Genomic DNA, 19,876 nt, shown 5'->3' on the forward strand with positions numbered 1-19,876 from the left:
AAAGTGCTCTCCAGACGGGTCGCAGATCCGGACTCCTCTCATGGAATTTGCATCCTTCTATTTTAGGGTTAGGGATATAATTTCGTTTTATATTTGAATTATACGTCAAAGTTACCGTTTTTCTAAAGATATAGTCAAAGTATGCGTAAAACTCATTCAGAACAAACCTCAATTAGACAAATTACACACAAAATAAATAAATAAATAAAAATGCACCCCTAATAGTAATATCTGAAATTCAAAAAATAAAAGTCTATTTGATGAAAGAAATATTTTGATGATATACAAATATACCATTAGAAATATATTCATGTTTCTTGAAATTTTATCAAGTCTCTCTTTTACTTTCTTAACTTCTTCTTGTATTTAAATAGGACAACAAGTGGTATAGGAATTGTAGCAAGAGATTGAAATGGAAATCCACTAGTGGCAAAATTGATTCCAGCAGTGTTCGGTGAAGCCGAGGTTAGTGAGGCGATGAGAATTAGACAACGGCTCTGGTTAGCTGTTGAAGAAGGATGGCTTCATGTAGTCATGGAGATTGATTGTCTCTAGGTGGTGAGGCTACTCTTACACCCAAATATCTTGTCCCATTTCAGCTTCAAAATGTGATATCTGATATTAGATATCTGGCTATGGCCCCCCTTTCATGTGTTTTTTGTTTTACTCCGAGAGAAGCCAATTATGTGGCTAATTCCTTGGCCTAGGAAGCCCTAGTGCTTGAGACTGCACTGGTTTAGCAAAATTCCACTGTCTGGCTGAAGGAACCTGTATCTCCATCAATATAGTCTTGTTTTCTACCAAAAAATAAAATAAAAAATAAAAATCAGTGCTAGTTTGCAAGTTCTCTAAAGTATCCTCTAAAATATATTCCCCTTCATAATCGAAACCAAGTTCCTTTCTTTTATTGGTAATCGCCACATCCTATCTACATCGTTCTATGAATCCTATTCTATCAAACTCAACTAAGAGGTTTTTTTTTTTTTTTTGAATTGAGGTTTATTTGGGTTAGCCTAAGTGCACCTTTATTGCATCCTAGGAGGATAGTTTTATGTAATAAGACTTTGTCTTTAGCGCTAAAAATATCCAAACTCTTGACCTCATACTATAAAGCATTGGTCTTTCCCAACCAAACCAACCCTTTAAAATCTAAGCTAAGAGGTTAGCTAATTTAATTGTAGTTTCATATTATTTATTTTTTATGGTAAATCAATAAACCTTATATTAAACTAATTAAATATGTAAATGAATGTTTTATGTGTGGGGCCCACTTAATGCAATATATTATGTATGGGTCCCAACCAGATCCAACATTAAGTGTATTCAAATTTCAAATGTGAAGGGACTAAAATGGCCTTCAGATTATTTAATACATTGTGTTATTATATAATATATATTTTTAAAACCATATAATTAACGCTTATTGACCAATTATCTCTTTTTAAAATAATATATTAACACAATGTATTAAATATCTTGAGGGGCACTTTGATCCCTTCATATTTGAAATTTGAATATACTTAACAGTAGTTAATGATGTTAGTCTGATTGAGACTCAACACGTAATATATTACACTAAGAGGTCCTAACATTAGTTTATGATTCACTATAGAAACCACATGTAAAAAACTTTACCTAAAATTATCTTTTTTATTTTAGGAAAATTATAATTTGCTTGTGTAGAAGAATTTGGTTTTCTAAAAAAATTCCTTACCTTAAAAATAATAAATGCAGTTAGCCATAATGAAGATAAAATTGAAATTTTCGTTAACTTGAAAAGAATAAGGGTTTAGAAAGAGTTTTTTTTTTTGTGTGTACGAAAGAGTTTTATTAAGCCGGAGATGGAGATATTAATATGCCTCAGCGAAAGTTAAACCCACGACCTCTTCACTAAAAAATGTTGGTTTCAACTACTAGAATAGCTCTACGTCGGCAAGGTTTAAAAATAGATTGATGTGATGATTTGTAATTTTCTAGGTGGATATTGGATTAGTGGATCATAAAGAACTGTAGACCCCATGATTACTACCCACTGTATTGTCTGTATATGGAGATGAGGGACCATATTATTGTGAACCTCAACTTTTGTACAATGGTGATGTTGCTGACTTTTATTTGGCGATTTTTAGGTGCTTGATTAGCAAATGAAATATGACCACTAGTAAACATTACCCATATATGGTGGGAATCATATGGGCCATAGAAACTTTTGAGAAGCCAGTTAGCTCCATGTCCATTAGCCATCCAAAACCAACAACTGACCAATGTGGTGAGCCAAAATCGGTTTTGATACACATGTCACATCCAAAGGAAAAAGTTGTATCTTTGCTGGTTCAGACCTTAACAAGACCCTAATAATGAATACCTTAACCATTGCAGGTGGCGGTTCAGCGGTTTCAAGTTCACTTTTAAGTGGTTTGGTAATCCTTATGTCACAAGTTTGAATTCTTTCTATTATACTAGGCGTATGGTGGGGTTGTGCTTCAGTGCTGCACATTAAATACGTAGCACGGTGAAGCCAACGGTGGAGATCGAAATCTCGACCGAGATTTCGATCTCGACCGTTCAGCTGCATATGCTGCGCATTTAATGCACAGCATACAAGTCACAACGCGTATGGTGGAGCTACGTTGACGGGGCCATAGCGCAAGATGCTTGCATACTACTGCATCCTCCTTTTCGGATTACCCAAAAAAAGAATTATAATAAATAAATAATAAATCCCTAATATATATTGTTGACATTAACCCCTAATCTTAACTCTTCAGGATCAGATAGAGCTAAATATTTAATTCTAATTGTAATATTGTTTTGTCTAATTCTAATCATAATCCTAATCATGTACAAAACAAATAAATGGTTGTTATGCATTTATCATAAGATTTTCTATAAGATGGCAGGATAAGTTGGATCATGTCAGGTTGGACACACAATTTAGACCTAGGCCTATAATTTTGATCACAAATCCTGTTTAAAGTCTGGACGAGTAACCATCAAGGTCAAACTTACATCCCTTAATATTTTAAAAAAATTATAAAATACACACTTTAGTGGGGCTTAAATAATGGGTTGCATGCTTTAGTACCATAAATTACATATTGCACATTTTCAAAATTTTATGTTGCACACTCCTAACATTCCATTCAATATTCTATTAAATCATGAGTAAAATGATCATATTACCCTCATTGTATGATAATGACCAATCTACATTATTCTTTCCCCCCCCCCCTTCTTTCAAGAGGTTTGACCCCTCCCCCACTCAAAGACCTACCGGTTTAGGTGAATATCTTATGCGTTCCTTAACCGGAGAGGTCATTTTAGAGGAGAAACTATGTGCTTTTGGGATCTCTGTGCTCCCTGGTTGGAACCTCTAAAGGGTCCCCCACTTAAACCTTTCCATACCCAACCCTTAGATGGTTGAAGGAACTCATCTTCTACCTACACCTAGTCGGTAACTATCCACCTTCGCCGGAAATCACTCTCTCTCTCTCTCTCTCTCTCTCTCTCTCTCTCTCTCTCTCTCTCTCTCTCTCTCTCTCTCTCTCTCTCTCTCTCTCTCTCTCTCTCTCTCTCTCTCTCTCTCTCTCTCTCTCTCTCTCTCTCTCTCTCTCTCTCTCTCTCTCTCTCTCTCTCTCTCTCTCTCTCTCTCTCTCTCTCTCTCTCTCTCTCTCTCTCTCTCTCTCTCTCTCTCTCTCTCTCTCTCTCTCTCTCTCTCTCTCTCTCTCTCTCTCTCTCTCCTCTCTCTCTCTCTCTCTCTCTCTCTCTCTCTCTCTCTCTCTCTCTCTCAAAAGATAGCTTTCATTTAACCCTCTCTTCTTCTTCTTCTTCCTCATCAAGATGACTCAGAAACCTGCGTGGGTAACCTAGAGAACACGTTGCAAGAGCGTGGTAATTATCCCCCTCACGTTGCAAGAGCATGGTAATTACCCCCTTCTCTCTCTTTAAATTTCAAATCCAAGTAAATGATGAATGAAAAACAAAACCAGCAAGGAGGCAATGGTGGTCGATGTTATAATTGCGGTGAGAGGCATTTGGCCCAAGCATGTCAGCAAGGAGGCAGAAGGTACGACTATGGAGCTGGTGGTGGTTGTGGCTACTGGCTACTACAACTATGGGGAGCAAGGTCCTTTTGCGGGGGAATATCCTAGCAGTGGCTGTTCCAGAAATTGAATGAAGTAAAACCCCCTCTCTCTCTTTTTACTTTGTTTTTGTTTTTCTCTATTTCATTCTGGGTGAACCCAGTGTGACCGGATTTCTCTTGCACAGGGTTTTTTCATATTAGGTTACCTACGTTCTTCAAAAGTTTGCGGTCCAGTGATTTTTGGGAGAGACTGGTCTATAGTCAATCCCTTTGTTTGAAGATATGGGATTGAATTTTCTAATTTCCATACCTTCTCTCTCTTAGAGAGATGGAGGTCTTAATCTCTTTTGAGAAATTTTTTCTAGTAGGGGACAATGATTTCCAACAAAATAAGGTGGGCAGCTTCCATCATGGTGTAGGTAAAAGATCACTTCATCCACCTAAGGGTTGGGTAATAGAAGGATTAAATCAATGTGAATTTTTCATTATACTACAATGAGAGTAATATGGTCATTCTACTCATGATTTAACAGAATTTTGGATAGAATATTAAGTGTGCAATCTGTAATTTAGGGTATTAAAGCGTGCAACTTAGAGTTTAAACCATACTAAAGCGTGCAATGTATTCTTTTCTTTTTGTAGTGAAATATCTTAGCATCACCTCTATGGATGACCAATAAGTGTGTCACCTTGTTATGTTCCTATTTGTGACATTATCATATGTAACCAACCTTCCAGATTGTCATTATTGTTATTATTTTTTGAATGTAAACAAAATAATTATAGATTTCATATCCCTTTCAAGTCCACACAAGATGATTGAGAAAAACCAGTGGTGGAGCTTTCCCTGGGCCAATAGGATTAGCTTTTAAGGTATTGAACAAATTTATAGAAATCAAAATGTATAATTCACCACCACCAAGACCAAATAATGTATTCCGCCCCCCAAGCAAAACTCATTTGCATGACATGAAATCCCTCTAAGAATGAAAAACACTTTCAGTCCGATGCTCAGGGAACCTTCAGGTCCACCATTGGTAGAACAAAGGCAAATTTCTTTTCCTTGTTGGAATATGAGTTTCCTCTTTTCCAGAACTTCACCAAAAGCGTGAGGCATGCTTTGAGGGATTGAAAAGATGGACTTCAAAACTGGCTGGGAATTGTGATTTTACCAGACTAAATGTGTATTTTAGAGGCATTAGCCACATCAGAAGTCACTAGGTGTTCCCCATTTAAGAGGCAACCTTGCTCTATGGAAGGTGAGCTAATGTGAAAAGGACTAAGAACTTAAGAAGGCAACCTTCCCTGTATAGCCAGCCATGGAAGGTGAGCTAAACGTGAAAATGGCTTTAGTTACATATTGCTTGTAAAAAATTTGGATCATCAATCTAGTGTTTTCCCAATTCCTGTCATATAAACGTGCGGTGATATCACATCTAAAATTTGACAAGTTGATCTCATCAGATATAGAACGGTGGCCTTATATGAGAGGAAGAGAAAAGATGCCATGATATGTGTGAAAATGGTGAATCAACTAAAATGATATATTAAAGACAAGAAAGTCAGTAATGAATTATGAAGCTGCTTGTCCATCTCCAGCCTCCCAAACTTTGCAGAAATTGCTTCAGTCCTGCACATTTAATGCACAGGACTGTCAAGCAAATATGGATCATGGGATTCAAAATTATTTGCTTGACAGTCCTGCACATTTTGCTTGTGCAGAAGTTTTTAGCAAAGTTTAAAGTATATCACAATACCATACGATACATATCCATATTCGACCCAACCAATGCGATACATCTCTCCATTAAATTACACTAAAATATATTAGCCAGAGCGATACAATACTCGATAAAGGGCGATACGTCTCTTAAAATCACCTAACGATACTCGATACCGATACTTTAAACCTTGGTTTTCAGCATAAGATTTGTCTTTTTTTCTTTTCCTTTTATGTATTGAGATGTGGAAGTAACATGCCACACAAGTGAGTAGAGAATTTAAAACCATGGATTGATTAATTATGTTCATATTACAACTAAATCAATTTCATGATAAACCCAAGAAAAGTAAAAGCTATATCAATTTAATTCTGGTTAAAAGACAATTTCTGAGATCCCTCCGTCCATTTTAAAGTCACCAAGTCCTTACTTATTCTCAGGCAGTTCTTCAAAAGAAACGGAAAGAAAGTTTTCTCTATTGCCTTCTGATCTCTTTGTTTGGCCCTTAGTAATCTTCGTGTCTCAATCTTCTATTTGTGTGACAAACGTGATTCTGAAATGACTTTCAGTCTTTAATTAGTTTCCCAGTTTCTTCTTTTAATTTATGCAATAGTTTTCCATGTGAATTCCATGCATGGGACCAATATTGACTTAAATATTAAATGCATTTCCGTCTTCTGTCAAAATCATTTATTTTCTTTCTCTCGAGTACGTACTTGTTAGCTCAACAAACCTAAAACTTGCCTAGTTAGGTTCATAAGGAGTTTGAAGATTAATATGTTTGGTGACTAACATGTTTAATTGACTTTAGATTAAAGTTAAATAGTTCTGATTAATTTCTTAACTTGTTAGATTTTGTCAATGTGTGAGCAGGTAGAGATTGTCAGTTTGCTAATTGTCTATTCTTCATTCTATTCATCAAGTAGTATTTGTTCTACTTAGATAAAGAAGTTTGGATTCCTAAAATTAATTTTTCTGTTAAGTTATAAAATTGTTTTTAGTTGGTAGCTAATTTGCTTGTCTAGTTAGAAAAATAAACAACAATATAAAGGGGTCAAAGAAAAGCACAAAATATAGCTAATTTATTTTAAATGAGGAAATAATTATATATAGTGTTGACATGTTCTAATTTATTGATTATCTTTACATTACAATGATATCATTAATTTAAAAAAAATTAGGCCTTTTAATATTATATTTTGAGTAGTTAGAGAAAATCCAACTGTGAAGTCCCTTACAACATATAAATATAAAGTTTCCTGGCTTAAGTCAAATGTCAAATTTGATAAACCATCTAATCTTAGTTAATCTACAAGCCTTAATTAGCTCACACCAACTATTGAGACTTGGATAAGAGTATTCTTTTCATTAATTAGTCGGTTCCCAACTTTGACATCAATTTTAGTTGATAATCTAATGCCCTATTCTTGATTCTTGATGTGACCAAGTTTTTACAAAATACTAATTATCTAATTTATTTTCGAACAAAGTAACAAGTAATTTCCCTTCTTCACCTATTGTTAAAGGAAAATCCTTTGATCGACAGTTTATACTGTGTAGAAAGTATTAGAGAATACTATTAGGTGTCTATATATGGATTTTTTTTATTGATAGAATTGTAGACGAGTCAAGACATTTATACAATCAAATAAGTTTACTTTTCCAATGTTCAAGGTCAAGGAAAAATTTTGCTAGGAAAATATTATTCATACCCATATATTATTGGGTCCCTATTAAACAAAAATCTAAGATATGCAATGCATATGGACTCAAGCAACTATTTAATATGAGTTAGCTTGTCTAATAATGTGAAAAGAGAGAAATCTAAACACCTTCAATTTTGGTAAACAATTGCCATACTAGATTTGACTCATATCAAATTATTATATATTAATTGCTTTAGTGATTAAAACCAAGAGATTGGCTTAGTTGATAAAGACTAATATTTTTTTATAAATTGGAGGTTAAGAGTTCAAATCTTCTTCGAGCTGGGCTTTCTCCTGCTATATATCTTTGTAGGCGGATAATTTCCTACACCATAAAAAACTCCCCCTCCTCCACCCTCAAATAGTTTTTTTTTTTTTTTTGGTAAACGGATTTTTAATTAGAAGACGGATAAGAAAAGCCCAAGACATCCTGATTACAAAGACTAAGAAGCTAATGAGTGGAATTAGACCATACAGTCCGATTTGCCACGAAATGGGCCTTTCTAGCTAGGGAATCGGCTACACAATTAGCCCACCTAGATACGTACCGAACCGACCAAGACACTTGTGGCAAAATGCTTTTCACCACACAATTAAGACACTTGTGGCAGAATTTTCAACTTACTTCTCTAGTAAGCAAAAGAAAGAACTTTCAATATCTTTTCACGTCCATTTCATGGTTGTAACCTAACTTTCAAGCCAAAAGAATGGTGATTAAATTACACAGAAGTGATGGACAGCAAGAGACAAAGGGACTTCCATTATACTTCTTTTCAGCACGCCATGGTTTGTGAATTTAAGTAAGACTCTAAGACCATCTTCTTCTAGAGAGCTGCATATATTTCCATATTTTCCACAAAAAGCTGGTCTTGGAACAAGAAATTCATATTCAAGTATTCTTTTCTTTTTCCAAATTTCCTAGCAAATATAAGAATGTTTCTTGGCTTCTTCTGTTAATTTTTTGTGTTCCTTCTTCATAGTTGAGAGATTTGAACACTATATTGTTAGAAGGAACTTCCATGCATTTTCCACAAGGCCATGGTCAATTTGGTCCATGAATTTTGTTTTCGTTTTTATTTTAACTTAAGTGAGTTTCCAATGGGATTTTGAATTTTTTTGATAGAAAAATCTTGAGGATGATCTTTCATGGTTGTTGAATGTGAATTTCATCGAAGTTGAGAATTAGGAATAAAGTTGGATCTTGATTCAAGTCCAGAGTCATGTTTGAAGTGGGCTATTCTTCTTCCCAAGGATAGACATTGTATGGTGAACATCATTTTCCAAAGTGGGAGGCTGACCAGTTAGGTTGGACTAAGTTTGAATTCTTCAAAAATTGTTTTGAGTTTGGATCCGATCATATATGTTCCTCTCATACTTTTCCATCCCTCATTTAAGAGGAGAGGGTCCATTTTTAACCACTAACAAGATGGACCGCCTTCATAAATATATGATAGAGGGGTGTCACAGGAGTGGAATTTTCTACTGCTTGCCAATTATAAAGCATTCAAATGGGTTAAGGAAAATATTATAAAACAACCTTGAGTGAATTACAGATTGTACGATGTAATGAAGCTTAAACTCCACGTTGCACGTTTAAGTGCCGTAAATTATAGATTTAATACTCTCAAAATTACAAGTTGCATGCTCATCACTTTTCCATTCAAGATTCTGTTAAGTTATGAGTTAAATATTCATCTTACTCTCATTATGGTATAATAGTCAATCTAGCTGCTCCCATTTAAACCCTCTCATGCCCAATCCTTACGTGGGTAAAGGGAGAATCTCTTCACCCATCTTCTAACTACACCTCACTGAAAATTGTCCACCACCACCACCTGAAACCACCTCAACCCTTCCCTACCGAAGACCACTGCCCTCCTGCGCGTCCCTTGCTGGAAAATCTCTGATCTTTGGTGAAGGCATATCTCACAATCTTTGAGATCTCCATTTTAGACAATTTAATTAAATTGCCTTTTTTAATAAGATCAACCATATATTGAACCCCTTCCCGATTCCTCCCTTTTTGTGAGGTAGAAGTCGTTGCAGTCCAATCAAAAATTATTTTTTTTGGAGAAAAGGAGACTTTATATTAATAGAAATAAATAGAATATAAACAATAATACATGATTAGGTTCTAAAGAACCTATGACCCTGTCGCTCTTCTACAACATATTGAGAGGGCTGAGTAGACAAAGAAAGAGGATCCAACAAAATTTCTTGGTCCGACGTTGCCAATCCGGCTAAAAAAATCCTCGCACCTATTAGTCTCCCTAACACCATGCACCAAAATATACTCCTAAAACAAAGATCTCAAGTGAAGAATATCCTCAACAATGTGTAGTATCCCCCAATGTAGGCGGTAAGTACCCAGTAAAGTCCTAATTGCCACTTCGGAGTCTGAATGCACCAAAACCTTATTGCAGCCGTATTGCTGCGCAAATTGCAAGCATCTCAGCATGAAAAACACTCACATTAGCACAGCCACCAGAACAAAGCAAAAATAACATCACCTCTGCATATAAATCTTGGTCCTTCTACATATAAATTGTCCACACATTTCTTGAGGTTCAGAGGGTGTTGTTTTGCCCAGTCAATAATATGACCATAATCATAACCAACTTGAACATACTCTTCCTTATCTTTGTTGTTGCTCCTTGTACTAAGTTCTCAGACTGTTAGCTTTAGTTATGGCTTCATCGGCTTGACTAAACCAGTGTTTTGCATCATCTGATTCTTCAACACCTTGTTGCTTCTTGGCATCTAGCTTCCAGTTTTTCTCGTTCGTCATTTCTCTTGGCATCCAGCCTCTCTGTTTTCCTCCGTAATTCTTGAATATGATCCCTAACTCTAAGGTGTCGAAATCTTCGAAACCTAGCTTAGATGAGATCAATCACATAAGAAGAAACTAATCCAAGTATTGGGCTTACAAAATCCATACTTCACATAAGAGATGGAGGGATTTTTCGGTAGGGACAGTGAAGGGCGGTAGTCGCTAACAGGGGAGGGTTGGGGTGGTTTCCGGCGGTGATGGTGGACAATTTCCGATGAGGTGTAGGTAGAAGAGGGATTAAGAAATTCTCCTTTCACTCACCCAGGGGTTGGGTGTGAGAGGGTTTAAATGGGGGTATATTGGTCATTATACTATAATGAGGGTAAGATTGACATTTGACTTCTAACTTAACAGAAACCAAGGTGCGAAATATCGCCCTATTCTCCAGGTTCTCTACCCAGCGAACCGGGCGTTATGGCGAAATCTCGTCGATATTTCTGCGAGATTAATATCGACGAGATTTTGCCAAAAGATTGCCAAATTTTGATCCCAATTCGGGGTATTTTTGGTCATTTTGAGCTCAAATTTGATGCCTACCCTAATTTAATGCCAATATGTGGTAATTTGAATTATTTTCTATAAATTATTCCATTTAAATTCTCCTGTCTAGCCACATTTAACATGTTACATTCTAAGGCCTAAATCATTCGGACATAATTGAATGTTTACCCGTTCACTCTGAAGATTCTATTACAAAAACCCTTCATAATTTAAATTGTTTCCATAAATTATTTCATGTATATACTATTCCCTAACTATATTTGGCATCTTGACTTTTGAGGCATAAATCACTATAATATAATTGGTAAGCTTGCTCATTAATTTTTAAGATTTTGCTATAAAATGTTATCATAATTTGAATTATTTCCATAAATTATTATATGTAGATTCTCTTCCTAATTACATTTAGCACGTTACCCTTTGAGTCTTGAATCATTGGGATAGAATTGGTAAGATTGTCCACGTTGTTATAGAATTGCGAGAGAAATCGCCTAAAAATTGCAAGAAATAGCATAAAAATCCCCAAAAAAGGGGAAAATGTAGATATTTTCTTATATATCGTGATATATAACAAGAAATAACGAGCTGGATCGCATATTGGTGTTGGGTTTGTTTCGCCCAGCATCGAAATAGCCGAATTTTGGCAATATGTCGCCTAAATTTGGTGATTTTGCGCACAATGACTGAAACTGAATGGAAAGTGATGAACTTGCAACTTGTAATTTTGAGAGTGTGTAATTTGTAATTTATGGTACTAAAGCGTGCAACCTAGAGTTTAAGCCTCACTAAAGCATGCAATCTGTAATTCACTGAATAACTTTTTATAAATGAAATTATGCTAGTCTTGAAACCCAATAGGCCCAACAAAAGGTTGAGAAACTTGGGCTGGGCTCAGGTCCTTAATCGGATTCTTGGACAGGAAACAAGCTACTTTATGGGCCGGCCCAAGCTTACATTCCTATTTTGGTAGAGGGCCCAAGTCTATATTTCACTACTTGGACTAGTCTGTCTTTGCTGGAAGGCCAGTGGATCCACATCTTCTGAAGGTGAACCCATGGTCTGTAACCTTGGATTGGATTGACCAACATTGGCCGGAACGGATCGAAGCGTTATCGGCTGGAATCGGTCATGTACCAACCATGGTTAATCGGAAAGAAAACTGGAGCGTACGTTTCTTTTCAGTCCGATTCTGGGCAATATTTTCCCGAGACAAAACCGATCCGACCGGATACCGATATTTTAAGAAAGTGTCAACCCACAATTTTTCCATTTTCTTTTCACACCACGAAAATGAAAAAGCCACGGTTGGACAGCCCACAGGTGGCCCAGGCCCAATATGCTTTGACTGGACCGCTCTACTAAGCCCACACATTTCCAAACTTATGCGTTATACGCATCAGGAATACGTTAGCCGGTGTCCGGCGCCAAATATCCCCGCGCTAGATCCTGTTTAGCGCCCTTTTTACATCTGCTCTCTGCTTCAATTACTCAAATGTTGAAACTTGCAAGTCCACAACAGCTTTGTGATGAATTGCGCTTCGTTCTTCTCTTTTCTATCTAAAACCCTAATCTATCAACCCTTTAAGTTTTCTTTATCTGCAAATTTTAGGGTTTCTCATTTTCCGTTTCATCGATAAACCACAGAAGAGCTTTTAGAGTTTTACAGAGTATGACGAAATGAAGCGTACGTTCGAAGAAATCTCCGATGAGGAGTGGGATAATCACTCGTTTGATGCATCGCGAGTACTTAAGAAGGAAGTAGTTCCTCCTCCACGGATTGAATCTTTCAGTTATAAGTCGAGGAATCATGTGATTTCTGATGATAGTAGTAGTGATTGCGTGGAAATTAAGGAGAGTTTAGAAGACGATGACGTAGATGTTACAGAGGTAAAGCCTCAGAGTGGTCGTTCACGTAGGTTTGTTGTCGATGAGGATAGCGATGAGGATTTTGCAGATGTGTTTGATGTTCGGTCGACTGAGGAGAACCAGCCTGTGATTTTGGAAGACGACGTGGAGGAGGAGGAGGAGGAGGAGGAGGAGGAGGAGGAAGATGTTGTTGGTAAGGCTCTTCAGAAATGTTCAAAGATATCAGTGGAGCTGCGGAGAGAGCTTTATGGTTCTTCGACGACATCTTGTGATAGATATGCTGAGGTTGAAGCTCCTACTGTGAGGATTGTGACTCAGGTGCTTTTCTTTCTCCCTTTTTTCTCTCTTTCTTTTATATAGATATTTTATTTTTGGTTGTGCCGCCGGGGTTGGCGGTAAGGTGCTTGTTCTGTATTGCTCATTGGTTCAGTTACGTTGGGCTTCTGTAGGATGATATTGATGCCGCCTGTGACACTGAAGAGTCAGAATTTCAGCCTGTTCTTAAACCATACCAGCTTGTTGGGGTGAACTTTCTTCTGCTGTTGAATCGGAAGAATATTGGTGGAGGTATTGGCTTTTCGTCTCTTTACTCTTTGGTGTACTGTTGGCATCCAGTGTTTTAGTTAATGAATTATAAGTTTGCTTGCTGCACTGCGGATATTACTGATGAGGTATGAGCAATTTAGCTAATGCTAAAATTTACAGTGAAAGCGCATAATTTTAGTTTGTATTACACCAGCTGGTAAGGTGTTAGATGCTTTGTTGATAGTCCAAAAGCCCCATAGCTAATGGAACATGTAAAGCCAAGTCCTTTACTCCTATAATTGCTTTGGAGAATAAGGTTACTGTCATATTTAGGTAGCACTGGCTGGGGAACCTTTAAAGTTGAAAACTATTACATTAAGTATAATTTTTGAAGGGTATCTGCCTTGGGACCGAACTCTAGAACTCAAACTAGACACTACCTCCTTCTTGAAGAAAATCCTTAAAAAGGAATTTTGATGTTGACCTGAACTCAAAACTAAATTCAAGTTCAAAACTAAAATGACCATATAGATATTGCTACTAAGTACTAGTACAAATTGAAAAATTATAGAACTCCTATTTCTGGGTGCAAACAAGGGAAATTGAACTGAAGAATTATTGCTTCCACTTGTGCCTCGTATCGAAGTTTAATAATCTATTGAGCAAAGAGGCTAAAAGCTAAAACTTGCAAATGAGATCCACCAATGAACATGAGGCACTGAGGGAAGATGATCAACATGTGCTGCAACTTGCATCTTTGCTTGTAAAAGGGGTAAATTGTGTTTTTGGCCTTTGAGCTATTGTAAATTGCTGTATAGTGATTGTGTTCTGATCACAAAGTGATCAATTAGAGGGTTGATAATTTCTGGAAATTATTGTGTGGTTGATCATGGGGTGACCTTTGTGGTTGGGTTACTTGGGTACTTATCCTACCATACAAGGAGATTGGCTTACTGGGATCCCAAGCCAGCAAGGGCTTTGGAAGTGGATGTAGGCTGTCATTGTGGTAGTTCAATACCACCGTAAACCTTTGTGTTCACTCTCTTCTCTTCCCATACTCCTTTATGCATCTTATTGTGTATGTGTTTTACTAACCAGTCATTTGAGTTTTGAGATGATGTGATGGAAAAAAAAGGGAAAATTGGGCTAACATACGATGTTAACCAAATTCAGATAAGTACAAATCACTAAACACCATGGTAGGAGGGTGGTAATGACATTTGTTCTTTCATTTGGATTATATTCCTTTAGGCATTGTCTAGGCAATGCCATGGTATCTAGGTGCCTTAGATGTAACAACCCAAATATGAAGGGACCTAGTTGTCACGCAATTAAACATTTGAATTTTAGATTCTTTGAAGTAATGGAATTGCTTGACATATGGGTCTAGGTCTCGTGAGATCTTCATGATTTTGAAAGAGATTACATGTGATATCAAGACATTACACGGTGAGATCTCAGCACAATATCTCGTTTTTGTATAGATGGTATCAACTCACTTTGTATGAGTGAATAATGTTGAAGATTCTTCAAACCAGAACTTAGATGCAGAATGCCAATCTTTCTTAACAAACCCCCCCCCCCAAAAAAAAAAAAAAATCCCCAAAAAGGGTGGAAAAAACCCAAAAACCATAAAAAGCCAGTGGAGCACCTCAAAAAAAAACTACCAGGGCTTCACACTCCTAGGTGTTGTTCGGATCAAACACCAAACCCACCAACAAACTACCTGGATTCCTATTGCTAGGTGTCAATTTGATAAAAAATTGAACCTACCTGCCTTGATCAAACACAACAAAAATATGAGAAAGAGCAACCGAAGCTTTTCATTAACCAAATTTGTGTTCAGTGTTTGCCTCCTTCACAAACCTTATATTAAAGACTTAAAAAGTTTTACCAAAAAAAGAAAGACCTAAAAATTAGACTTCTGTACTAACATGGAAAGGCTTATCCAATCCTTAACCTATTAGGTGACTTAAAGTGACTAGGATAAAGAAATAAACTCAGAATCAAGTCCTAATCCAGCCCAACTGAACATTTGAAAGGAAAACTACAAAGTACTAAAGTCACTTAAATCAAACCACTGGTTCAGAACAACTTTGGATAGGTTCAGGTTTAAAACACACAAATAAATTTTAAGTTCAGGTTTAAAACACAAGAATAAAACTAATAAGTACTAAATATGAAACTAATACATCTAATCCTGAATGTAACCTAATTACGCATATTACAGGCCTATAAAAGGGGCCTAGCACATAGAAAACCCATGGGATCAGAGGTGCAACATGTATAGATCATTAGAACCCAACACTAGACTTTTTCACATTCAAATAAGCCTCTTTTGTTGATGTAACTTGCGTCATGGTGGGTTCTGAATGTGAATTCACAAAGACCCCCCAAATTCTGATGTTATCACTCATCATGCACAAGCAAGCCCAGAGCAGTGAATTTTTCCCCCCTGAATAAAAAGGAGGGTTTTGGTTGATAATGGAAATTTTATTCATATTGCTTGATAAACTGTTATATATGTGTTGAAGTAGTAAAGATTGTGTGTAAGATCACATATTTATAGTATTCACTACTATCCTATCACATATTTATAGTATTCACTACTATCCTAGGGTACTCAGTCAAACTACCATTTTTTTCTTCTTTCTTTAATGAAATAATAACTATTAAGGGTTCCACTATGTTTTTAGACCCTAATATGTTGGCTGTCCCGCAATTTTCATGACCTAGGAGGTCATATGGTCATCAAAACCTAGGGCTGATAGTTGACATGAGAAATTAATCAACTTAGCTGAGTTATTGAGTTTGCTCTTCTTTTTGGCTGACAGAAACCAGTTGAGAAACCGAAATTTTGAGCCTTGTAGCTTGAGTGGTTCGCCAACATAGTGACTGTACCAAAGAAAGATGACTGAGTACAGCTGTATGCTGACTTTAAAGAGCTAAAGAAGGGTAGTCCTCCCCCCGCCCCCCAAACACCAAACATCAATATACTACTCATCCTCAATACAGACAACCACCTCTTCTTTATAGACCATTTCCCAAGGTATGACTTGATCAAAATGGCACCTAAGGATATGTAAAAGACATATTTCCTCATTTATTAGGGAACATACTGTTATAAGGTGATGCAATTTGGGCTGAAAAAAATTGTAGGAGCAACATATAGGGCTTCCACCACTATCATGACTTAATGCATGACAAGGTGGAGGTCTAAGTAGATGACATGATTGTGAAATCTAGCATTTTAGAACAACACATAACAGCCATACGAAAATTTTTTTGTGAGGATAAAAGGATGACTTAAGGGTAAGTTCCCAATGTGTGTATTTTGAATAATTGCATGTAGGGTTCCTAGTTAGTCTCAAATGTATAGAAGTGGACTGTATAAAGGTAAAGGCAATCATGGAGATGTCACCACCAATAACCGGAAGAAATCAAAGGATTCATGGTAGGATCCAATATATTAGTCGGTTTATTGCTTGGTTAACCATGGGGATGTAGGGTTAAAGACATATGCTAGAAAAAAAAAAGAAGCTGGGTCACAAGGGTATGACACAAATCGGCCCATGGCTTTCATGGGCTAAGACTATTTTGGTGGGTTTAAGTTTGCCCACATGTTATGACCTTCATGGGCTAGACCTAAGCCTAAGTCTAGTCCTTGAGAAGTTCATCGAAGTCAATAAAAGGGGCTGGAGTTTGAAAATAAAGAACTCATTATTAGAAGGAGTTTTTCTTTGTCAAGAGTATGTAGTGGTTGATAGTGAGTGTTAGCTAGTGGCATGGTTGTCAAGGTGACCAAAATGATTGGGGCTCCGCCTAGGCGATTAGGCGACAAAGCGGCGCCTAGGCAGCAATAAGGCGACCAAAGCAGTTGTGTCAAAAATTTTCAATACAATTACTTTCTATAATAAGCTAAACAAACATTCAATAGTCACATTCATAAAAAAAAAAAAAAAAAAAAAAAAATCCAAGAATCACAATTAGAAAAATTATCCAAAAATAGAACACAAACATAATCTCATCAAGCATCATAATAGTGACTATGTACTATATCAATGTGAAAATGAAAGTAATAATTTTACATTTTTACTTACTCTATGATAGTGTGATGCCAAATAAGTGCCTTGTGCATATACCCTACGAGCATTCAACAAATGACCTCACTTCTCATTTGACCCTGTTAGTCTATACTTAACACTGGAGTTAATATAATCTAAAAGTAATAAGTAAGCAAAATAAACTAAACTAAAATGTCAAAAATTTGTATCTAGTAACCCTTAGACTTAAAACTTAAAAGTCTTAAACAACCAAATACTTAATAAAGAAAGAAAAGTCAAAATCACAAGTCCATGCTACTCCAAGTTCCAAAAGCAAATGCTAATTGTTTAGTTCACAAATCACAGCTTCAATAAAAAACTTCAATTTCAATCCCGCAAAGCGAAATCGTCATCTTTTTCCGCCTCTTGTTGTCTTGCAAGATTCTTTGGTCGCATGCCATAGTCATCCTCAACATAAAGATCATCATGCACATTTGGCATCATTTGTTGATCTTGTTCTTCATCATCTGAAGACTGCTCATCCCTAACCATATTCCTGTTAGTACTACGCCGTTGATAGGTAGTAAGGTTACATGCAAGTTGTGCAATTGCGGCCACTCCACTAGTTGACCTTTCTTGTCTCCTTAGTCTGTTATGCCCTTGGAATGAAGAACTTGCTCCACTTGCCATTTATACCATTCTCTAAGTGAGGTCATCCTTAGAATGAACTAATTCATCATCAGACTAACCAGTCATCCACTCACTAGTCCGACCTAACTCCTCAAGAACCAATGGATTATAATTTCTACCTTGTTCCCTTCTTTCTTGGTATCTTCTTTGAAGATGCCGATTAAATTGAATGTAAATAAGATCATTTAAATGCTGATGCTCTAAGCGGTTCCTCTTCTTGGTGTGAATCTAAAAAATAATAAACAAATAATAATATAAGTATTTTAAGTCTATTCTTTTCATAAAATTATATAAAATGAAAAAATAAAAAATATTAGTTTTGAAGTACTCACAAAGTCAAATGTACTCCAATTGCGCTCACAACCAGAAGATGAGCAATAAAGCCCAAGTAAACGCATTTCAATGCTTGTGAGTCAGGAGTAGAGGTTCCATGTAATTGCCACCAATCCACTATAATATATTTAAGGAAGGAAGAAAAAAATACAACGGTTATAAAAAATCAACAACTGAACTTATAAATTAGAATGTGAGAAAGTAAAAAACACAAGTACTTGCTAGGAGACAGTTTTTCCCTTTGTCTTACGGCCATCTCATGCCCAAAATTCAATTTAGGTGAAACATAGGCAAGCGTCTGCTCAATGATCTTATCTTGCAAGGCTACATCAGGCACCAACTTGGCAAGAATGTCTTTGAAGGCATCATTTGCTTTATCCGTCAAAGGGGGATAGAGACTGAGACCTGTACTTGAACTAGATTCTACATCCAATGCATAAACCTTAAAGAAATTGCTTGGATTTAGGAAAAATGAGGCTAAATATATAGGCCGCTCCATTTGATTTGTCCAACGCTTCCATTCTCAATGATCTTGATGATCTTCTTCCATTTTCTTTTTACCCCGTTAAAATTTGTTATGATGCTCTTCTTTGCCTCTTCCAGTGCTGAATATACCTCAGGCATTGCAGGCCTCTCATCACCATTTACTATCCTTAACACTTGAAAAAGAGGTAATGATGCCCTTAAGCAATCTTGCAGGCCATTCCAAAATTGTACAGCAAAGATGATTTCGACAACTTGCTTCCCTGCTTCTATGTGTGAGAACTTAGAAGAATCCCACTCATCACAGAGGAATAGTCACCTCAAAGCTTCCTTATGCTTCAATAAGCTCTGCAGCGTCAAAAACAAAGATGCAAATCTGGTAGCAACGGGCCTCACTAATTCTGCTCCTCCTGTCTTTACCCTCATAGCTTCAAGTACACGAACATGCTTATAAATGAAGCTTGTAATTTTTCTTGCCTTTAGGCCCTTTACAGTGATGGACTTGTATGACTTTATATTCCCTATCTTCTCCATCAAAAGACCTATGCAATGAGCTGCACATGGAGTCTAGAACAATTTCTTTCTCTTCTCCATCAACAATCTACAAGCAGCAGCATAGTTGGCAGCATTATCTGTTACCACTTGGATGACATTCTGCTCCCCAATTTCTTCCATCTTACTATCAAGTAGCTGAAATAAGAAATTAGCATAATGTCTTTCACTGGATGCATCAACAGACCTTAAGAAAAAAGTCCCTTATGGACAGTTGACACGAAAATTTATTAAATGCCTTCCTTTCTTATCTGTCCATCCATCAGACATTAGAGTGCAGCCATGCATCCTCCAATAAGTCCAATATTGCTTCTTCAAATCATCAGTTTTTTCCTTCTCGGACTTCAATAGGGGAACTTGTATATCATGGTATGAAGGGGGCTTCAAACCTGGCCCGTATTGCCCAATTGCCTCAACCATCACCTTGCCTTGGATGCATTGAAGGGAATACCGCATTCACAAGCCCAAGTAGCAATGTAAGCTCGGACTTTATTTCTTTCATCCTCGAATCTTATGTGGTTTTCCATGGTTGTTTGATAAGA

General features: G+C 36.7%; 1 protein-coding gene across 1 annotated transcript in view; it reads left to right on the plus strand.

Annotated features, from left to right (window-relative positions):
* Window positions 1-12,257: 12,257 nt before the first annotated feature.
* ETL1 (SNF2 domain-containing protein / helicase domain-containing protein) overlaps window positions 12,258-19,876 on the plus strand; it is a 34,583-nt gene continuing 26,964 nt past the window's right edge. Inside the window, exons 1-2 of the mRNA XM_089159878.1 lie at window positions 12,258-13,026; window positions 13,158-13,275. Coding sequence (XP_089016004.1) covers window positions 12,520-13,026; window positions 13,158-13,275 — 625 coding nt within the window. The 5' untranslated portion in view covers window positions 12,258-12,519. The remainder of the gene's footprint in view (window positions 13,027-13,157; window positions 13,276-19,876) is intronic.

The sequence above is a fragment of the Hakea prostrata genome, chromosome 6 (assembly GCF_041222555.1).
Source record: "Hakea prostrata isolate BN-2017 chromosome 6, UWA_Hpros_2, whole genome shotgun sequence".
In the NCBI taxonomy this organism is placed as follows: domain Eukaryota; kingdom Viridiplantae; phylum Streptophyta; class Magnoliopsida; order Proteales; family Proteaceae; genus Hakea; species Hakea prostrata.